General features: G+C 45.0%; 1 protein-coding gene across 1 annotated transcript in view; it reads left to right on the top strand.

The window, feature by feature from the left end:
- LOC133365114 (zinc finger protein 282-like) overlaps window positions 1–21,663 on the top strand; it is a 36,640-nt gene that overhangs the window by 6,681 nt on the left and 8,296 nt on the right. The window contains exons 2-7 of the mRNA XM_061586526.1: window positions 1,135–1,536; window positions 2,868–2,994; window positions 5,023–5,142; window positions 13,730–13,840; window positions 15,107–15,226; window positions 16,080–16,262. Of these exons, the coding sequence (XP_061442510.1) occupies window positions 1,135–1,536; window positions 2,868–2,994; window positions 5,023–5,142; window positions 13,730–13,840; window positions 15,107–15,226; window positions 16,080–16,262 (1,063 nt within the window). The remainder of the gene's footprint in view (window positions 1–1,134; window positions 1,537–2,867; window positions 2,995–5,022; window positions 5,143–13,729; window positions 13,841–15,106; window positions 15,227–16,079; window positions 16,263–21,663) is intronic.

Below are 21,663 nucleotides of genomic sequence, written 5' to 3'. Positions count from 1 at the left end.
AAGAAGAGTCTGCCAAATCCAGCCAGTGGCCCAACTAGTCCAGTATCCTGTTCTCACAGTGGCCAACCAGAGGCCCATCACGGGAGGCCCACAATCAGGACCTGAGCGCAAGAGCACTTTCCCCTCCTGTGCTTGCCAGCAGCTGGTCTTCAGAAGCAGATTGCCTCTGACTGTTGAGGCTGAGCACAGCCATTGTGGCTGGTAGCCACTGGTAGCCTTACCCTCCATGGGTTTGTCTTCAAAGCTTTTAAAAAAATGTTTTTAGAGTTGTTTTGTTTTAATGTATTTTAATGTCTGTTTTTATGATTTTTTAAGTGTTTTTAGGGCTTTTGTTTGCTGCCCTGGGCTCCTGCTGGGAGGAAGGGTGGGATATAAATCAAATAATAAATAATAGTAAATAATCCTACTTTAAAGCAACCCATGTTGGTGGCTGTCACGGCCTCCTGTGGGAGCGAATTCCATAATTTACGTTTATTACCTAGAGAGGTAGTGGGCTCTCCGACACTGGAGGCATTCAAGAGGCAGCTGGACAGCCATCTGTCGGGAATGCTTTGATTTGGATTCCTGCATTGAGTAGGGGGTTGGACTTGATGGCCTTACAGGCCCCTTCCAGCTCTACTATTCTATGATTCTATGTGCTGTGTGAAGAAACACTTTCATTTTGCCTGCCTTGAATCTTCCGACTTTCAGCCTCATGAGATGTCCACGGGTTCTAGAGTTATGCAAGAGAGAGAAAAGCTTTTCTGTATCTACTTTCTCCATGCCGTGTATAATTTTGTACACTTCTGTCCTGTCACCACTGACTCGCCTTTTTATGTATTTATTTATTAATTAAATTTATTAGTTGCCCATCTGGCTGGTTATCCAGCCACTCTGGGCAATGTACAACATAAAAACATACAATTTACATTAGAGCATTTAAAAATCTCAACCAGTGATAATAAAACCTAACCCTTTTCTCTTTGGCTGTGGAGAAGGACTTAAGGAGTGAAGCCAAGGGCATTTCCGAATGGTGGGCCAGTGCATAGGTAGGCCTTTAGCACCCTTGGCCAATTTTCCTACTGTTCAGTCTGGTAAGAGTTGCGCTGCCTGGGGAGCTCCTCAGCTTTGCTGACCACTCCAGTCTTTCTCCAGATCCAGGAATGGAACGTCGAGGCTCAGCACCTGATGCCCCTCCAGCCTCCCCTCGTCCCCGAGCTGAGCCACATGCGGGAAGCTCAGCTGCACACGGCAGAGGCGTCCCTGTGGAGCGTGGTGGCCACGGTCCAGGCCATGGAGAGGAAGATCGACTTGCTGGCCACTCGGCTGCTCAGCCTGGAGGGGCGATCTGGGACGGCCGAGAAGAAGCTGCTGGACTGTGAGAAGACAGCCATGGAGTTCGGTAACCAGCTGGAGAGCAAGTGGGCCGTGCTGGGGACCCTGATCCAGGAGTACGGGCTGCTGCAGAGGAGGCTGGAGAACATGGAGAACCTGCTCAAGAACCGGAACTTCTGGGTCCTGAGGTTGCCCCCGGGGGCTAAGGGAGAAATCCCCAAGGTAAGCCATCTCCATTCCAGATCTCTTCGCCTTCCAGATGCTTTGGACTACAGCTCCCACAAGGCCCAGCCAGCACAGATGTGTTGGCTGGGCCTGGTGGGAGTTGTAGTCCAAGGGATCCAGAGGGCAACAGGACAGGGAAGGCTGACCTAAGCGTGTGGCATCTAGGGAGTGGAGCATGAAATTCTGGGAGGTGGCAAGCTCAGGCTCTTCAAATAATTGGTAGGGAGGTCTCATCTAGTGCCACCTCTTTCCCTTAACAGCCAGCGGTAATTGGACCAAGACTTGAGAACTGGTGGTTTCTGGGATGGGACAGCAAGAGCAGCCATGGATCTTCGTATGTGTGTCAGCTTAAAGCAGTCATGCTGTGTTAGCACGTAAACACGGGGAAACACTTCATACCAGCTCATGTTATACGTCCATACTGCCCAGTATTACCTACTCTGGCTGGTAGCTGCTGCCTAGAACAGGGGTAGGGGACCTCATGCCTCAGGGCCAAATGGTGCCCTCCAAGCTACTCTGTCTGACCCTGGGATGCTTCCTATGCCACACCCACTCTCTCCAGGCCACGCCCCTCACTGGCCCTGTTTCACACGTCTTTGAATGTTTCTGCCTGGCTGGAATGAGCCCTTGAACTCTGATAATGCCTCTCGCTTGCCTGGATGGAAGGCAGAGAGAGAAACTAGTCTAGACTAGAAACTAGACTAGTCTAAAAACCAGACTAGTCTAGTCTAGAAAGTAGTCTACTGTACAAAGGTAACATTCACATTTATAGCTCTGCTCATTTTTTGCCTCTGGCTGCCCCTGGAAGGGAATGTGACCCTGGGGTTGACAAAGGTCTAGGATGTTTTTCCACATCACCTGTGACTGGTTTCCTTTTTTATCTGGAGGTGATGTGGGGTTTCAGCCTGGGACTGTCTGCACTACAAAGCATTGACTCCACTGCAGAGCTGTGGTCCCTTCCTAACAGACAATTATCTGCTGCTATCCAACGGACCCCAAAAAGAGATTTTTTGGGGGGAGCCTAAGAAATTTTATTTTGAAACATCAGGAAGTGACATTCTCCTTCTTCATAGTCGCCTAGGCTATACTAAGGGTCAAATCACTATTTTCTGCTTCTAGAGGCTGCCCATCACCCAGCAAAGATTGATTGGCCGCCAATTTATTTTCTGTTATTTACATTTATATACCATCTTTTCCAGCCAGGAGATGGTTATCCCCTCAACATTTTACCCTCACAACAACCCTGTGAGGTAGGTTAGGCTGAGAGACAGCGACTGGCCCAAGGTCACTCAATGAGCTTCATGGCTTAAGTGCTTTTCCATTTGCAGATGCCGGTGACGTTTGTCGATATTGCTGTGTATTTCTCTGCTGAAGAATGGAAGAACCTGGCTGAATGGCAGAAGGACCTGTACAATAATCTTGTGAAGGAGAACTACCAGTCTTTGCTAACCTTAGGTACAGCATCAGTTATCATGTTTACATCATATTATAGAGTGTTCAAAGCATTTCACACTCATTGCCTTTAATCCTCACTACAACCGTGTTAGGGAGGCTAGTGTGATTCATTCTCCTATGACAAATGGGGGTTATACTGAGGCTGAACAAATTGTGGCTTTCCTCAGGCTACCTTCTGAGTTTGTGGGAGAAGCAAGATTCAAACTGGGGACTTCTGGGGTCATAGTTCCTAGCCACAGCCCTGGACAGTAATTTTAATTTTAGTTGGGATTAGCTGTTTCTAGAAGGCCCATGGAAGATGATGATGTTGTTGTTAATTAAATTTATATCTTGCCCTTCCTCCCAGTAGAAGCCCAACACATATCTTTAAAAACATATTAAAACAAAATATCTTTAAAAACGTCTTTTAAAAAAAGCTTTAAAAAATCTTAAAAAGCAATTCCAGTACAGATGCAGACTGGAATAAGGTCTCCACTTAAAAGGCTTGTTGAAAAAGGAAGGTCTTCAGTAGGCGCCAGAAAGATAACAGAGAGGCACCTCTCTAATATTTAAGGGGAGGGAATTCCTAAGTGTTGGTGCTGCAATAACACTATAGGTCTGCTTCCTATGTTGTGCGGAACAGACCTCCTGATAAAATAGTATCTGTAGGAGGTCCTCACCTGCAGAGCTTAGTGATCGACTGGGTATATAATGATATTATTATTATTACTATTGTTATTAACATCATCATTCATTCATTCGCTTATAAAGCACCATACATACAGTATATCAAAATATAATTCAGGTCATGCTCAAAGGCTCATAATCTAATAGTCACAACATGAAAGGAAAAGGGAATAGGGAGGGGAGAGGAAAGCAAGAATTGGAGTTGCTACATCTTCACTGACTGACGGAAGGAGCTGGGCTGGTTTCCCTCTTGCTGTGATAGTTTTCCTGGGGGGCGGGCTACAGCCCCCCATTGTCCTTTGTCCCCTGGCTGGTAGCCACAATGTGCTTCTCTTTAGCTCTGCAGTTTCAGGGCAACTTCATTTACACTTTAGTAGCCCTGTTAATAATGGTCAGGGCATGAAATGAAGAGGAGAGTGGTACTTGTACATTACAGACCTTGGCAGTTTTTACAGCTGAAAAGGGAAGGACCTCGAAGCGAGTTCTAAGCCAGGCCTTCACAACTCGTGACCTACCAAGTATGGTGGCTTGAAAGGTGCTTGCTTGACAGCACCCTGTCCCCAATTTTACAATCCAAAGCAGGTCATTCCTTGCTTCCCATTTGTGTCTGCCAGGCTGCATTTGTTCTGGGGTTTTTTTTGTGTGGTTCATAAGTTGTGTAGGTGTGAGTTAAACTCTGCTATTTGCATCTTAATGAGGACACAGCCGGCTGCCATCTTTAAACCATCATTCATCATCTACTAAGAAGACAGCCCCAAGCTGCTAGGACAGCTTTCACCAACCTGGAGCCCTCCAGGTGTTTTGGACCACAACTCTGGCTGGAGGGCACGAGGTTGGGAGTTGGGTTAGCCATCAACTTGGATGGCTTTGCAAGAGGATTAGACACATACATGGAGGATAAAGCTATCAATGGCTACTAGCCATGATGGCTATGTTCTGCCTTCAACATCCGGAGTCCGTATTCCTCTGAATGCCTATTGCTGGAAATCGCAAGTAGGGAGAGTGCTGTTGTTGCGCTCAGGTCCTGTTCTGTGGGCATCCCAGAAGAGGCATCTGGCTGGCCATTGTGAGAAGAGGATCCTGTTCTAGATAGGCCTTTGGCTTGATCCAGCAGCCAGGCTCCTCTTGAGTTCTTTTGTTAGATTGCTGGCTGGGGCTGATGGGAGTTGTAGTCCAAAACAGCTGGAAGACACGATTAGGGAAGGCTGCTGTCGGCACAGTGGGGTCCACCATTTAGGGTCCTTAATGGAGTTTTAGTAAGGGGCTTTGAGGGATGATTAGATAAACTGGGGGGTGGGGGGGGAAGAGCTAGTTAATCTTTCTGTTTCATTCTTTAATTTTTCCTCTCTGTGCCTTCCCCAGGAGCAGATGTGAACGTTTCCAAACCAGAGGCGCATCCCAGGATTGAACGGGGGGAGGAACCCTGTATCCCAGAGCAGCAGAATGCAAAGGAGCGGGAGATTTCCTCAGATCCTTGCACAGGTGAGGAAAACAATTTAGAAGAGATTGGGAGCTCGGGGAGAGGGTTGATTTTTAAAAAAATGGGCCATTACATGCCGAACATCATTGTCCTTGGGGGGAAATGTTCTTTTTTTTACAGGAGTCCCTTCGTATTTTCTATTATAGGAATGAATCCCCTTGTTCAGTATCAGAGCAGGCACAGAATGGCCTATTGCAAGCATGCGAAGGAGCCAGCGCTGAAGCTGATTTCCATATCTCCGTTGCATATCATTTAGCACAAATTTTCATATCAAACAGACTAGCAGGATCAGCCCAGCTGACACATCTGGAGCTGGAGATTGTAAAACTCCTCCCAGCACTGGCTGGTTCAAGACAAAGCAATTTAAAAACATTATTTTTTTGTGCAATATGTAATTAACATACAGGATTTATTTGCCACAAGAAATGGTGATAGGCACTGTTTCAAGTGGCTCATCAAAGGGCTTGGGCAAATTCTCAGAGGATAGAATGATCAGGGTAGAACTTCCGTGTTCAGGAGCTGTATACCCTTGCCCCCAGTATCTAACATTCAGACAACATGTGGCAACTGTTGCCTTCATGCCTGAAAGGGGTTTCTTTACTTCCTCTGGTCTAATGTGTTCCAGTGGGCTTAAGAACAGTGATCAAAGGATCAAAACTAGATCAGAAGTAAAATCAATTTGAAAGTTTATTGAAATGATAATAGGCACATAATGAAAAATTGTATATTCGCATGGAGTGGAATCCAATTAGTGTACACAGAAAGGCTTTTGATGCAGAAGAGGTGTTCCCTAACAGAAAAGAGGGGCAATTTTTGCTGATTGCCCTTTCTTCTGTCTCTCTGGAACTGATCTTGGGGGGGGGCAGAGTACAGGGGAGGATGGAATCGGTAGAAATCACTTCCCCTCCTCTTCCATTAGGGGACACCTCTGCCAGATCAAAAGCCATTCTGTGAGCTCAAGAGCATCAGCTGGATTGCAACTGATTCCAAATACATACTATAAAAGAACAATAATTGTACAAGAGGGTTAAAAGTGCTATAAAACAATATATTAAAAGTTATTGTTGTTATGTGCCTTCAAGTCGACTATGACTTATGGCGACCCTATGAATCAGTGACCTCCAAGAGCATCTGTCATGAACCACCCTGTTCAGATCTTGTAAATTCAGGTCTGTGGCTTCCTTTAGGGAATCAATCCATCCCTTGTTTGGCCTTCCTCTTTTTCTACTCCCTTCTGTTTTTGTTTTTCCTTCTGTTTTTCTTCTGTTAAAAAGTTATTAATATGCCAAAAAAGTAAGTAAAATGTACTAAAACAGTATATAAGAGTTACATAACAGTTATTAATTCATAAAATAATGAAAGCACAGAGCTATCTCGAATATCCAGAACATCTTCCCCAATTACTGGTTAAATTTAAAAGCTCTGCAGTGCAATAAATGAGTGAGCAATTGAGCTCTTTGACTGTTTGGACTAAAACCCGGAGCGGATTCCATTGTCCCACTGACATGAAGCCACCAGCTGCCACTGGTTCTAACTATTCCCTGTTTTTTCAAAGTTAAGTTTTATTCATGTATCTACCAGACTTGTAGAGTTCTTCAAGGCAAATCTTGGAGTCCATCCAAAGGAGTGGAGAGAAATCAGAAAAAAATAAAGGAGCCTATTTAGGGAAAATAGTGTATGCCAGCCTTTCCCAACCTTGGGGTCCCCAGATGTTGCTGGACTACTGTTCCCATCATTCCTGATCATTGGCCATGCTGGCTGGGGCTGATGGGAGTTGGAGTCCAGCAACATCTGGGGACACAAAGTTTGGGAAGGCTATGCAAAGCCCAGTTTAGGAGAAACAGCTGTAAAATCCAAGGAAGAAGTTTACAAAAATGCAGAAGAGAGATGTCAATAGATTCAAAGGTGGGTGGGGGAACTTTCCCTCATGGGAAAGAACTGCAGACACAGAGAGGGCTAACTAACTCGTTTGTGTCTTCACCAAGATACCAGCTTTTGAAATGGTTTTATAACAGTCCTGCACCCTGACTGCTTTTCAGAAATTTCCATTCCAATGAGAAACTGGTTTTGTATTGACTAGGGTGCTCGATACCACAATTTTCTGTTGTTCTCCCGTCTTTCCAGCCCTCTCAAAACTCTCATCCAGAGGAGACCAAGAATCATAAATTTTATTTATTATTTATTTATTTATTATTTTATTTATATCCCACCCTTCCTCCCAGCAGGAGCCCAGGGCAGCAAACAGAAATGCTAAAAACACTTTAAAACATCATAAAAACAGACCTTAAAGTACATTAAAAAACAACAACGTTAAAAACATTTTTTAAAAGCTTTAAAAATATATATTTTTAAAAGGGTTAAAAACATATTATTAAAGAAAACATATTAAAAGCAATTCTAACACAGACGCAGACTGGGATAGGTCTCATCTGAAAAGGCATGTTGAAAGAAGAATGTCTTCAAAAGGTGCCGAAAAGATAGCAGAGATGGCTAAATGACATTTGCACGCAGGTTTACTCCCTGCTACCAAATGGGCTATAACCTCTCGATTATCATCAGTCTGTTCTTTCCCCTTCCAGCTCAGCTGTCAGAAAAGGAGCTTTCAGATCCAAACCCAGAAAAGTGATTTATTTCTTTATTTCTTAAATGATCTCAGTATACACAGCAACATGGTCTCAGGCACAATAGTGCCCACAGAGACCCCTGCAAAGCCTCTCTTCTTCCACCTCACTGCCCCCTTCTGATGTGGTGGCTACCTTTTTTCCCCTTCGGAGGGGAGAGCCCTGAGAGAGAGAAATGGGGCACCACAGAAAATGGGGGAGAGGTAAGATGGTGTCAGAGAGAGAAGGGGGTAACAGAATGAAAGAGAGAAGGCACACGCACACACCAGTAAAATGGATTCTCTTGAATTTGCATAATTATTTAACAGGATCCCCCTCAGGCCGCCATCAGATCACAGGTTACGATCATCTTTATTTACTGAACCAAAACAATCATGGATCTAACGCTTTCTAAAGCTGCCATAGTGGAAAAACAAGAGGTGATAGTCAGTGCTAGTCCTGCTTAGAGTAGACCCATTGATGTTAATAGACATGAGTAACGTAGGCTCATTAATTTCAATTGGTCTACTCTGAGTAGAACTTAGTTGAGTACAACCCATGGACCTTCATGATTTTTACAAAGGCTCTATCCCCAGGTCACAGGTCATCTCTATATCTGCAGATGTGTTCAGTGATTCGATGGTGGTTTCGTGGGCACCCTATGTAAAAATCATGAAAATCCATCAGCATATGTACTTTGAATCCATGTTTTTGTGTCATGCCAGTGCTAGATATATCGGGGGGAGGGTTCTATGCAGTCTATAGCCACCAGTACAAGCTTGATTTGATGGTGGCGTGCAGTGTGTGTGAATGTGTAAATATAACAAAGTCAGGTATTGGGACCTGTACTTTTCAACTTGTTCATTAATGACCTAGAATTAGGAGTGAGCAGTGAAGTGGCCAAGTTTGCTGACGACACTAAATTGTTCAGGGTTGTTAAAACAAAAAGGGATTGCGAAGAGCTCCAAAAAGACCTCTCCAAACTGAGTGAATGGGTGGAAAAATGGCAAATGCAATTCAATATAAACAAGTGTAAAATTATGCATATTGGAGCAAAAAATCTTAATTTCACATATACGCTCATGAGGTCTGAACTGGCGGTGACCGACCAGGAGAGAGACCTTGGGGTTGTAGTGGACAGCACGATGAAAATGTCGACCCAGTGTGCGGCAGCTGTGAAAAAGGCAAATTCCATGCTAGCGATAATTAGGAAAGGTATTGAAAATAAAACAGCCGATATCATAATGCCGTTGTATAAATCTATGGTGCGGCCGCATTTGGAATACTGTGTACAGTTCTGGTCGCCTCATCTCAAAAAGGATATTATAGAGTTGGAAAAGGTTCAGAAGAGGGCAACCAGAATGATCAAGGGGATGGAGCGACTCCCTTACGAGGAAAGGTTGCAGCATTTGGGGCTTTTTAGTTTAGAGAAAAGGCGGGTCAGAGGAGATATGATAGAAGTGTATAAAATTATGCATGGCATTGAGAAAGTGGATAGAGAAAAGTTCTTCTCCCTTTCTCATAATACTAGAACTCGTGGACATTCCAAGAAGCTGAATGTTGGAAGATTCAGGACAGACAAAAGGAAGTACTTCTTTACTCAGCGCATAGTTAAACTATGGAATTTGCTCCCACAAGATGCAGTAATGGCCACCAGCTTGGATGGCTTTAAAAGAAGATTAGACAAATTCATGGAGGACAGGGCTATCAATGGCTACTAGCCATGATGGCTGTGCTCTGCCACCCTAGTCAGAGGAAGCATGCTTCTGAAAACCAGTTGCCGGAAGCCTCAGGAGGGGAGAGTGTTCTTGCACTCGGGTCCTGCTTGCGGGCTTCCCCCAGGCACCTGGTTGGCCACTGTGAGAACAGGATGCTGGACTAGATGGGCCACTGGCCTGATCCAGCAGGCTCTTCTTATGTTCTTATGTTAGGAGTATTGGGTATTTACTTGCCAGATCTGACTTTTACTTCCCTGCCATTTTCTGACTGGGCACGCACCACTACCAGTGTGATAGCCATTTTGTGGTCAGTCCTAAAGCCCTTTCTCACAATATTAAATGTGCCCCCAAAGGTGGGGGGACCCCCGCGTCTAGTGTAACACAAAAAATGTTAGGAATAACAAGCCTAAGAATGAGTTGTAACGTAGACATTTAGAAGACGTATTTTAAAAATCAAGCCACCATTCTCTGCTCACAGGAGAGGAATAGTCGTGTGTGAGAGAGCTCAGATTTCAGCATGTTTGTGTGATAATGAGCAGAGGCCCTGTGAATGGCCCCAGCACTGAAACAGGAAGTGCGAAACAAGTGATAAAGGAAGTGGGATGCAATAAAGCTTGCAGCCTCAAAAGTAATCCACTCTGTTTCAGCTTAAACACCCTAAACATCTCATTGACTTGGCTTACCAGATGAGTAATTTCCAACCTTCCCCCCCCCCACGGACCACTAGAAAATTGAACGAGGGTCTTGCTGGACCACTTAATGTTCTTTCTGCCTGTTGTAGCAATTGCAGTGCGCTGTGCTACATGCTGCGTGATTTTTAATTGTATTTTCACTGTTACTTTTATTCCTTATATGTTGCATTTTAGTGTACTACAGTTTCCATTCTGTAGAATTCAAACTGAAATGCAATAAAATAAAAAAGAAGACATAAAAGAAACACAACTAAATGCAACTAAAAATCAATATGGATATTAAGTGTGTTGGATGTGCCATCTCCCATCTTCAACCACAAATCCACAGACATGCTAAGGACCACTTGAATGAAGTTCACACATCAGTGGTGGTCTGCAGACCACAGTTTGGGAACCCCTGCTCTAGGTAATCATCGTTGGAAACAAAGCCCTTTGAAGAGAGACTGAAAGAACCGGGCATGTTTAGCCTTGAGAAGAGAAGACTGAGGGGAGATATGATAGCACCCTTCAAGTACTTGAAAGGTTGTCAGTCACATAGAGGAAGGCCGGGATCTCTTCTCAATCATCCCAGAGTGCAGGACATGGAATAATGGGCTCAAGTTACAGGAAGCCAGATTTCAGCCAGATTTCCTTTAACATCAGGAAAAACTTCCTAACTGTTCGAACGGTACGACAATGGGACCAATGACCTAGGGAGGTGGTGGGCTCTCCATCACTGGAGGCATTCAAGAGGCAGCTGTCGGGTGTGCTTTGATTTGGATTCCTGCATTGAGCAGGGAGTTGGACTTGATGGCCTTATAGGCCCCTTCCAACTCTACTGTTCTATAATTCTAATTAGAAAGTGAGCTATGCATTATTTAATAATCAAAGGCACCTCAGAGATAAATTCCCCTCTTTTATGTTTATTTTTAAAACAGGGAGGCTGAGATCCTCTCATCTAAGGGATAACTGCCCCCCCATCTCTCCGATACCATTCTGTAGGAACAATGAAAGGACCTTGTTGCTCTTTTCATGTGCATTTCCATGTGTTTCATAAGCAAAAGTGCCCTGTGCTATCTTCTGCATTCCAGTGCCCAGCCTTTGCCTCCCTTCAGCTTGCGCTGCACCCACTAGGCAAGCCTGCTGCCCTCGGGGGTGTGTGGGGGAGACGTTGTCGCATTGCTAATATTGGTAGTAAGATTTCAGCTGCTCATCTGGTTGGCTTCTGTTATATTTATTTCATCCCCTTTATTAATCGCTTGAAGCCATTTAATAAAAAATATCAACAATAAAAACATATATTTAAAAAATCATATATAAGAACAGTTAAAACATACAGTGCCTTGCAAAAGTATTCATACCCCTGGCCAATGCTCTCATATTGCTGAATTACAAACGGTACATTGTAATTTCGTTCTGTATATTTTATTTTGAAACACTGAAACTCAAAATAAATTATTGTAAGGTGACATTAGTTTTGTGTTGGGAAATGTTTGTAACATACTTATACGAGCAACAACTGAAACATGTTGCTTGTATAAGTATTCAACCCCTGTGCTGTGGAAGCTCCCAGTTTACACAGATGAAATTGCCTTATCGAGGACATAATTACCTTATCATTGGCTTTCACTTGTGACCCATTCAAGTTGCTGTCACATTGTCAGGATAAAAACCCCACTGTTGAAGGATCATTGGTCAGGCTGAAGGAAAATGAAGACCAAAGAGCATTCTACAGAAGTGAGAGATACTGTAATACAAATGCATAGATTAGGAAAAGGGTACAAAATAATATCCAAGTGTTTGGATATCCCACTGAGCACAGTTGGATCAATAATCAGGAAGTGGAAGCTGCATCACATCACCCAGGCACTGCCAAGAAAAGGCCGTCCCTCAAAACTCAGCACTTGAACAAGAAGGAGACTTGTAAGAGAAGCCACGGAGAGGTCATCAGAAGGAGCTACAGAGTTCAGTGGCTGGGAGTAGAGTAATGGTGCCCCAGTCAACCATATCCAGAGCTCTGCATAACCATATCAAGAGCTCTGCATAACACTGGCCTTTATGGGAGGGTGGCAAGAAAGAAGATGTTACTCAAAAAGAACCATCTGAAAGCACTTCTGGAGTTTGCCAGAAAGCATGAGAGTGCCCCAGCTGCAATGTGGGAAAAGGTTTTGTGATCAGATGAGACCAAGATAGAGCTTTTTGGCCCAAACTCAAAGCGGTATGTGTGGCACAAACCTAACATTGCCCATGCCTCAGGACACACCATCCCTACAGTGAAGTATGGTGGTGGCAGCATCATGCTGTGGGGATGTTTCTCATCAGCAGGGACTGGGCATCTTGTTAAAATCAAAGGAAGAATGGGTGGAGCAAAATACAGGGAAATACTGCAAGAGAACCTGCTTCAATACACTAAAAAACTGAAGCCTGGGAGGAAATTCACTTTTCAGAGGACAATGACCCCGAGCACAAGGCCAGAGCAACATTGGAGTGGCTCAACAAAAAAGTGAATGTCCTACAGTGGCCCAGTCAAAGTCCTGATCTCAATCCCATTGAGAATCTGTGGCGCTCTTTGAAAATTGCAGTCCACAAGTGAAGTCCAACCAACCTGAACAAGCTGGAGCAAATCTGCCAAGAAAAATGGGCCAAAATCTCTGCGACACTGTGTGCAAAGCTGGTACATACCTACCCCAAAAGACTTAAAGCTGTTAATGCAGCGAAAGGTGGCTCTACCAAATATTAAAATATGGGGGTTGAATACTTATGTAAGCAACATCTTTTAGTTTTTTGTTTCTTACAAACATTTCCCAACATAAAACCAATGTCACCTTACGACAATTGATTTTGAGTTTCAGGGTTTCAAAATAAAATACCATACAGAACAAAATTACAATGTACTATTTGTAGTTCAGTAATATGAAAGCATTGGTCAGGGGTCTGATTACTTTTTACAAGGCACTGTATATCAAAAACATTTAACCAATTCCATATGTAAAAATAATTTCAGTCCAATACAGATAGAGACTGGGATAAAAATCTCATCTTGAAAGGCTTGTTGGGAAAGGGGGGTCTTCAATGGGAGCCAAAAGACAATAGAGACAGTGCCTGTCTGATAAGTTGTGGGAGGAAGTTCCAAAAGTTGGGTGCCACCACACAAAAGGCCTGATTTAAACTTTCTATAGAACAGAACTCCTGATGAGTTGTATCTGCAGGACACCTTCTGCTGCAGACTCCAGTGATTGGTTGGGTATATAAGGGGTGAGATGAGAGATATCAGTGGTTCCTAGTCATAAAGGCCGTGCTCTGCCTGCACTGTTGGAGGCCATATGCTGCTGAATACCAGTTATTGGGAATCACAAGTGGAAAGAGGGTTGCTGTTGTGTTTGGGTCCTGCTTGCAGGCTTCTCACGGGAGCATCTGATTGGCCATTGTGAGGACAGGACGCTGAACTAGATGGGCCCCGTTTGGCCTGATTTTTATGTTGTCCACATTCGGAATTTTAGCTTACATTTTCTGTACATGGAATTTGGGGTGGGGGGGGTGCCTTGGGCAGGAAAACCTGACTCAAGAGCCCCTCCTCTGCAAATTCTCTCCTTTTGACAGAACCCTTAATGTCTACGCCTGACATCCTGAGCCGCATCAAGCAAGAGGAACCTTTTGCTGGGGGAGGCCAGTTTCCAGAGGAAAGAGGGATCCCAACAGATCCGTGTTCAGGTGATTTGCTTGATTTCACGATGGTTCCATGGGAGGGGGCTGCTCTGGAAATGCCCCCTAACATTCTGTATCGAGAGACGCCAGGTGCTTCAGGAGCACACAGGTTGGCTTGTGTTGCTTAATTTGGCTGTGTGGTTTTCTTCATTTTTTGCAGAATTTGGTGTGGTTTTGTATTTGCGATGTTTTATTCTTGGTTAACACGGCACAATCCTCCAAAAGACTCTCTTTGGCAATCCCTTTTGAAATTAATGGGAGCTGCAAAAGACCCTGGTCAAATCTAGGCTGGGTCTGTGAGAAGCTACTCCCAAATCCAAGCCTGGAGGCAGCTCTTTCCGGGTTCAGGAAAAGCAAGTAAACTATTTCTTTGCTGACCAGGCGAGGACTGAAGGCAAAGCTCCGGTCTGTACTTGCACCAGCCAATCCAAAGCCTTTATACTGTCTGCCAGTCAATTACAGGAGCTGATGTTGCATGTTGAGCTCCCAGAGATGGTTTCTGATGCCTGGGCGCCCATAAGTTCTGCTGCCTCACCTGCTAGTCAACCTCAAGTTCGCTTTTTAAAAAAAAAAATCATTACATTTTTATCCTGCCCTTTCTCTCAGCAGGTCGGGGGCACCATTTTGGCCCCTCACACATTTTGTCATCACAGCAACCTTGTGGGCTAGGTTAGGCTTCAAGAGTCCAAGGTTGCCCAGTAAGCTTTATGAGGATTTGAAAGCTGGTTCTTCCTGGTCTAAGTCCAGTGCTCTTAACCATCACGCTAGACAGGGTCACGTGTATTAAGAAACATTTTTGAAGATGTTTTGTTTTAATGTGTTTTAAAGTTTGTTTTTATGATGTTTTAATGTTTTTAGTGCTTTTGTTTGCCACCCTGGGCTGCTGATGGGAGGAAGGGTGGGATATAAATCAAATAATAAATAAAATAAAATAAAATAAAACAGTTGTGGGATAGAGCGGGGCCTTGTCAGCAGTGGCTTTGAATCTGTGGAAGATTTGTTTCTTCTGAGGGTCTTCCATTGTCCTCTAGTTTTTAGAGCTTGCTTTTTTAATAAAATAGGCTGGCCTTCACTAACCTGGTACCCTCCAGATATTTTGGACTACAATTGCCATCAGTTCCAGCCAGAGTGACTGTGTTGGCTGGGGCTGATGGGAGTTGTTGTCCAAAATGTCTGGAGGCCACCAGATTGGCGAAGGCTGGAACAGGCCTGTCTTCTTCATCCACAGTCCTGGACCTTGAAATTTTTGTTGTTGTTGTTCTCTTCACCAAGGTGCGGAGGCTCTCATGTCTGCCCATGACTTTTTATCGTGGATTAAGCAAGAGGAGGAGCCATGCATCAGGGAGCCCTGGGAGTCGGCAGAGAGGGAGATCCTGACAGGCCCCGGCACAGGTGAGCAGCCTTTTCTGCCACACCAGAAACAGTGAAGAGGTTCAAAGAAACCCCTTTAGGCTAATTGTGTCTGCATCAGTTTTTCCTCATATGCCTCACTAGCGCACTGAGGGCCACCTGGAGGCTGCACCCCATGCCACCCAGGAAGACCGTCATGGCAAAGGGGAGACCAGCCTGGTCCTATCCCATCAGCCAATGCAGGAGCAACTGCTTCATTGCTTCCTTGCCTCTTCCCTCCCCTTCCCTTTTTCCTTTTGTATCATGTCTATTAGATTGTGAGCAGGGACTGTCTTAAGTGTTATAGAATAATAACATAAACAAGCTATTTATGTTATCCAACCTTTTTAGGCTTGTGGGCATGCTGGGATTTTTGTGCAAGTGCTATAGGTGCCACTCTCTTGGTCACTTCTCTCCCTACTCTTCCAGCTCAATGTCTCCCACAAGGGCCAGAAAGAGAGAAAGCGCACACACATTTTACTTTTCCAAGGATTTGTGTAAAAGTCAGATCCAGCTGAATTAATCTGAGCCTTGAAAAGTACATAGAGCTGAAAAAGGAAGTGGGAAAGAGCGTCACTTTTCCAACTTCCTCTTTCAGCTCTACGTAAGAGTAAAAGTTAACCTCCCTCACCACCTCATGACCAAGGGGACATGGGAGGTGTCGTGAGAGCCAGGGGGAGATCTCAGTGGCGCCATTATGCCCACAGGCACCATGTTGGTGACCCCAGAGCAGTGCTAAACAGGGTGAATGCTCCCAGTCTCTTTTCCAAAGAATCCCTCCCCTACATGGAATGACTTCCTTTATCCAACATTGCTGGAATAAATAACTTTGGCTCATTTTCTCTCTTTCTTCCAGCTGGTGATGGGATGGCAGTCAAAGCCGAGAACCAGCGCCAATGCCCAGAAGAACCAGCAAGGTCCAGGGAGCCGATCTTCCAGGGGGAGCCTCCTGTGGTAGCAGGAACAGCATCAGTGGAAGCCTACGTGGGCCAGTGTGGCCCAGTCCCGCAGCCTCTGAGCCCAGCCAGGAGCAGAGCGGGTAAATCTCTTGAATTAGACAGTGAGTTGCAAAGCATATTTGCACCGCAGGGGCCTGCCGACAGGCCGCACGGCTGCAGCGAGTGCGGGAAGATGTTTGGGGTGAAGAAGAGCCTGAAGGTCCACCAGCGGAGCCACCACGGGCAGGAGCGCCCGTATGAGTGTGTCGAGTGCCGCAAGAGCTTCAACTGCCACTCGGGGCTGGTGCGGCATCAGATGACCCACCGGGGCGAGCGGCCCTACAAGTGTGAGGAGTGTGGCAAGTGTTACAGCCGCAAGGAGCACCTTCAGAACCACCAGCGCCTGCACACGGGAGAGCGGCCTTTCCAGTGTCCCGTCTGCGGGAAGCGCTTCATCCGCAAGCAGAACCTGCTCAAGCACCAGCGGATCCACACGGGGGAGAGGCCCTACCAGTGCGCCGAGTGCGGGCGCAGCTTCCGCTACAAAGAGTCCCTCAAGGACCATCTGAGGACTCACAACACAGAGCCGCCCGCCCAGCGGCTCCTGGGCTCTCTAGGCGGGGACTCCCTCCCTTAACGCCACACGCCACTATGCAGGGAAAGGAGCCGTTGTAGGGTTTGCCCCTTCATTTTCCTCTCTCATTAAACTACCCCCCCCCGGCCCCCTTCCCCCGCCAAGTCCAGTGCCTCTAATTCCGCCTGATTTTTTTGGAGGGGGGGCAGCCTTGACAAAGACAGCTGGAGGGTGAGGCAGGGTGGGGCTTGCTGATCTCACCATACCAAATCACATATCACTGGGGTGGAGACGGTACAGGTCCTCCTCCCTTCAGCCGTGGCGGCCCGGGCAAAACAAACCAACAACCCCCCAGGGCACTCGCAGGGATTGTCGGGGCTTGCCGTTGTGTAAGCTGAAATCGCTAGACTTTTGCGATGAACATTGAGAATCTTACAGTTTCACTTAAGGATGTTTCTAGCCCTCTTGAAGGGGTTGAAAGCATGGCAGCAGGGTGTGCGTGTGTGTGTTCTAAAGGCTCAGAAACCAAGTTCCAAACCCACACCCAACTCGCTACCGTACATGCCTAAAATGAACCTTTTTTTCCTGGCAAATCTAGAAGGATTAATTGCAATTTTAGCAAGACGTTACCTTGATAGCTCTGGAGCAGCATCCCTGGGAATGGACCCTTGCTAAGACAAAATGGCGTCTCTCTTGCCATATCTACGAGTAAGAATGTTTGTGTCTCCCCCCCCCCCCCGAGTAACCAGTTTGCATTGCTCACTTCACACTCCATGGGACTTGCTTAAGCTGTCAGCCTCTCTGCTTTCTCTTCCCTCAGTACCTGCCCCCGAACAGTTTCACTGCAAGCACCTTCGCCCGGTCTCACCTCCCATCTTGCCACCCCCCAAGCCCTGCATTTCCCTACCCGTTGCAAATATATTTATTCGCTCTGCTCCCTCTTTCTCCCCATGCCATCACTATTGGTTTTTTTAAAAATCCTTTTATCTCATGACTGCAGTCCAGCTGTTTTTAAAAATAAAAATTTAAAAAAAAGAATTATTTCCAGGTGTAGTTTTGTATCCAAGGTGTAATGCAAATAAATACAAACAGAAGGGAAAAAGCAAACCAAGAAGTTGTGCGGGTTGCATTTTTAATCACTTTTGGAGCATTTTTTTTGGTGTTCAGAGGCCCACTGACTTTCATGGCTGTATAGGAATTTGCAAACTGGATTTTCCCACATCCAAGCTTAGGAGCTTATGCATGCATTATGTCTTAAGAGTTTTTTTAAGATGTGCACCTAAGATAATTCTTTTTGAACCGCAAACATAAAAATTAATATGTGGCAGCGTTAAGCAAGCATTTGAAAAGGTGTACATATCATACAGCTAGACTCATCAGAAAAGTGGGACTGGCTGTGAGTTCCTCTTGGGTGTACACATACTATAGCAAAACTGGACTTGATGTATAATGTTCAAAACGTTCCTTTCACTTGATCCACAGCACCATCCTGCCTGCCAGTATGCTGGGAAGTTGAGGAGATCAACGTGCAGACAGTGAATATTATTTTATTATTACTTGAATTTATATCCCACTTCCATATAAATATGCTCAAAGTGGCTTACGATAGCACAAAAGTGCAAATCACTGCATCAATAGCAATCATTTGGAAAACAACAATTGTTTCAAATCATGTCAAGACATAACAATCCAATTGATTACCTAAACATTATCCCATTTAAAGTCATAAAAGGCTATCAATCAATTAAAACATCAGATTAATAACATATCAAATTAATAACAAGCAAAAAATGCGGGTGGATGCAATGTAATGTTGTTGTGTCCTTTGCCAAAAGTTACACAACCTCCATCAAGGAAATGAAGAAAGTGTCAGGGGTAAATGTCACTGAATACCTGGAGAAGGCAACTAATACAGTGGGAAGTGTGTGTGTGTGTGGAGGGTAGAGGTTCAGATAGCACAGAAACCTTTTGGTTACTGTGCTCCCCCTGCCTCCAAGATGCCTGCTGGAAGAATTACTTGTTGGACATTAGAAAAGACTGCCCAGTCCTCTGGTTTCTGAGCCTTTAGAAGAGTGCCCCCCTCCTCATGTTTTCAGGCTGGTCTCAGCCACCAAGAGGACTAGGGGCTTGCTTTCAAAAGGAACTGAGATCCTCAAGGCTACATCTATGGCAGCAGGTTCCATGTGCACCCATCCAACAGGTAGAGCCTAAGAGGTGCATCAGTGCTTAGGGCTGCATCTGCACTTTACATTTAAAGCAGTCTCATAACACTTTAGTCGTGACTTCCCCCAAAGAATCCTGGGAGCTGTAGTTTCTTAAGGATGCTGAGAGTTGTTCGGAGACCCCCTATTCCTCTCACAGAGCTACAATTCTCAGAGTGGTTTAACAATCAATCCCTCTTCCCAGGAAACTTGAGAAATGTAGCTCTGTGAGGAACAAAGGTCTCCTGACAGCTCTCAGCACCCAAACTACAGTTCCCAGGATACTTTGGGGGAAGCTAATGCTGTTTAAAGTAGTATGGTACAGCTTTAGATGTAAGGTGTGGATGTAGCACAGGTTAGCCCCATATACCTAATTGTGCAAGTTGGATCTGAATTGCAGGTTCATTCTGTGTGTGTGTGCGTGTGCACATATATGTGTGATGTGTCCAAGCAGCATGTGTGCATTCTTGGACTGCACTACTTGGAACATGCATGACACATGAACCCTCTGACAGCCTCTTGAGCTGATTATCTTCTGTTTATCATTTTATTTGGTAGTCTGTTTAAGGCAGGAGTGGGAAAACTGGACCTCCAAATGTTGCTGGGCTACAGATCCCACTATCCCTGACCATTGGTCATGCTGGCTGGTGAGAGTGGGAGGTCCAACAACACCTGAAGGGCTGCAGGTTTCCTATCCCCAGTTTAAGGGATTTACACCTCACCCACAGAAAAAGTTAAGAATTATAAAATCAAAACACTGGATTTCTTTGCTAACAGATCTGAGACATTTATGAACTGCGCTTCATGTATGCTGCCAAAGCACATGTAACAGTGGAGACTGATCTAGTAGGGCAAGTGCGCAAGCGCAGTCTGCCCTCAGCCAGCCCCCGCCTGCCTACCTCCTTCCTTATAACTAGTCCAGGGGTGGCACTACATGTCAGCTTCCTCCGCCTTCAGGGTTGTCCCCTCGTAGATCTCAGCAGGGAGCAGGATAAGGACAAAGCCAGAATCTGTTGGCTCCGCCTTCCATTGGCTCTGGCTCCGCCTACTGTTGGACTCCCTGACGTCCACTCCAACAGTCCCAATGGGCACCAGCCACCCCTGGGTAACCAGGAAAGAGATTACACATCATTTACTGGGCAAGTTAATAAGACGTCTTGGAACAGCTGGTCTCCAAAAAATGGCTATAGTCCTCTAAAAGTGGAACTGGGCACAATCCAGCCATGGTTAAGCACTTTTTAAATCCCCATTGACTTCACATGCTTCATGAAGCAATCCTATATATATCTACTCATAAGTCAGTCCCATTTGGGTGCAATGGGACTTCTTGTTGTGTGCCTTCAAGGCGATCACAACTTATGGCGACCCCATGAATCTGTGACCTCCAATAGCATCTGTCATGAACCACCCTGTTCAGATCTTGGAAGTTCAGGTCTGTGGCTTCCTTTAAGGAATCAATCCATCTCTTGTTTGGTCTTCTTCTTTTTCTATTATCTTCTGTTTTTCCCAGCATTATGGTCTTTTCTAGTGAATCATGTCTTCTCATGATGTGTCCAAAGTACGATAACCTGTTTCATCATTTTATCTTCTAGTGACAGTTCTGGTTTAATTTGTTCTAACGCCCAAATATTTTTCTTTTTCGCAGTCCATGGTATCCGCAAAACTCTCCTCCAACACCACATTTCATATGAGTTGATTTTTCTCTTATCCGCTTTTTTCACTGTCCAACTTTCACATCCATACATAGAGATCGGGAATACCATGGTCTGAATTATCCTGACTCTAGTGTTCAGTGATACATCTTTGCATTTGAGGACCTTCTCTAGTTTTCTCATAGCTGCCCTCCCCAGTCCTAGCCTTCTTCTAATTTCTTGACTATTGTCTCCGTTTTGGTTAATGACTGTGCCGAGGTATTGATAATCCTTGACAAGTTCAATGTCCTCATTGTCAATTTTAAAGTTACATAAATCTTCTGTTGTCAGTACTTTAGTTTTCTTGACGTTCAGCTGTAGTCCTACTTTTGTACTTTCCTCTTTAACTTTCATCAGCATTCTTTTCAAATCATTACTGGTTTCTGCTAATAGTATGGTATCATCTGCATATCTTAAATTATTGATATTTCTCCCTCCAGTATTCGCACCTCCTTCATCTTGGTCCAATCCTGCTTTCCGTATGATATGTTCTGCGTATAGATTAAACAAGTTGGATGATAAATTACACCCCTGTCCCACACCCTTTCTGATGGGGAACCAATCAGTTTCTCCATATTCTATCCTTACAGTAGCCTCTTATCCAGAGTATAGGTTGCACATCAGGACAATCAGATGCTGTGGCACCCCCATTTCTTTTAAAGCATTCCATAGTTTTTCATGATCATGATGGTGAGGGGGTTTGAGAGTGTTGAAGAAGCTGAGAGCAATGCCGTCAGGAGTCTAGACCAAGAGGCTAGATTCCTAGCAGGGTCACCCAAGGCGGAATGGTCAAAGCTGAGACACCAGACTAAGATGCATCCAAACTCAGAGGAAGGCAATGGTAAACCACCTCTGAATACCTCTTACCACGAAAACCCTATGAACAGAGTATCCAATGGGACTTAAACCCAGGTAAGTAGGTTTAGGTTGGCTGCCTTAATTATCCCTATACATAAAATAAAAAGCTTGCTTAATTTTTTTTTAATTACTTTTTTTAAAAGTCGCATAACATTCGTAGAAAATCTGAGCCTCAGAG

Source organism: Rhineura floridana, chromosome 10 (assembly GCF_030035675.1).
Source record: "Rhineura floridana isolate rRhiFlo1 chromosome 10, rRhiFlo1.hap2, whole genome shotgun sequence".
Taxonomy (NCBI): Eukaryota; Metazoa; Chordata; class Lepidosauria; order Squamata; family Rhineuridae; genus Rhineura; species Rhineura floridana.
This window is presented reverse-complemented; position numbering and strand designations above follow the sequence as displayed.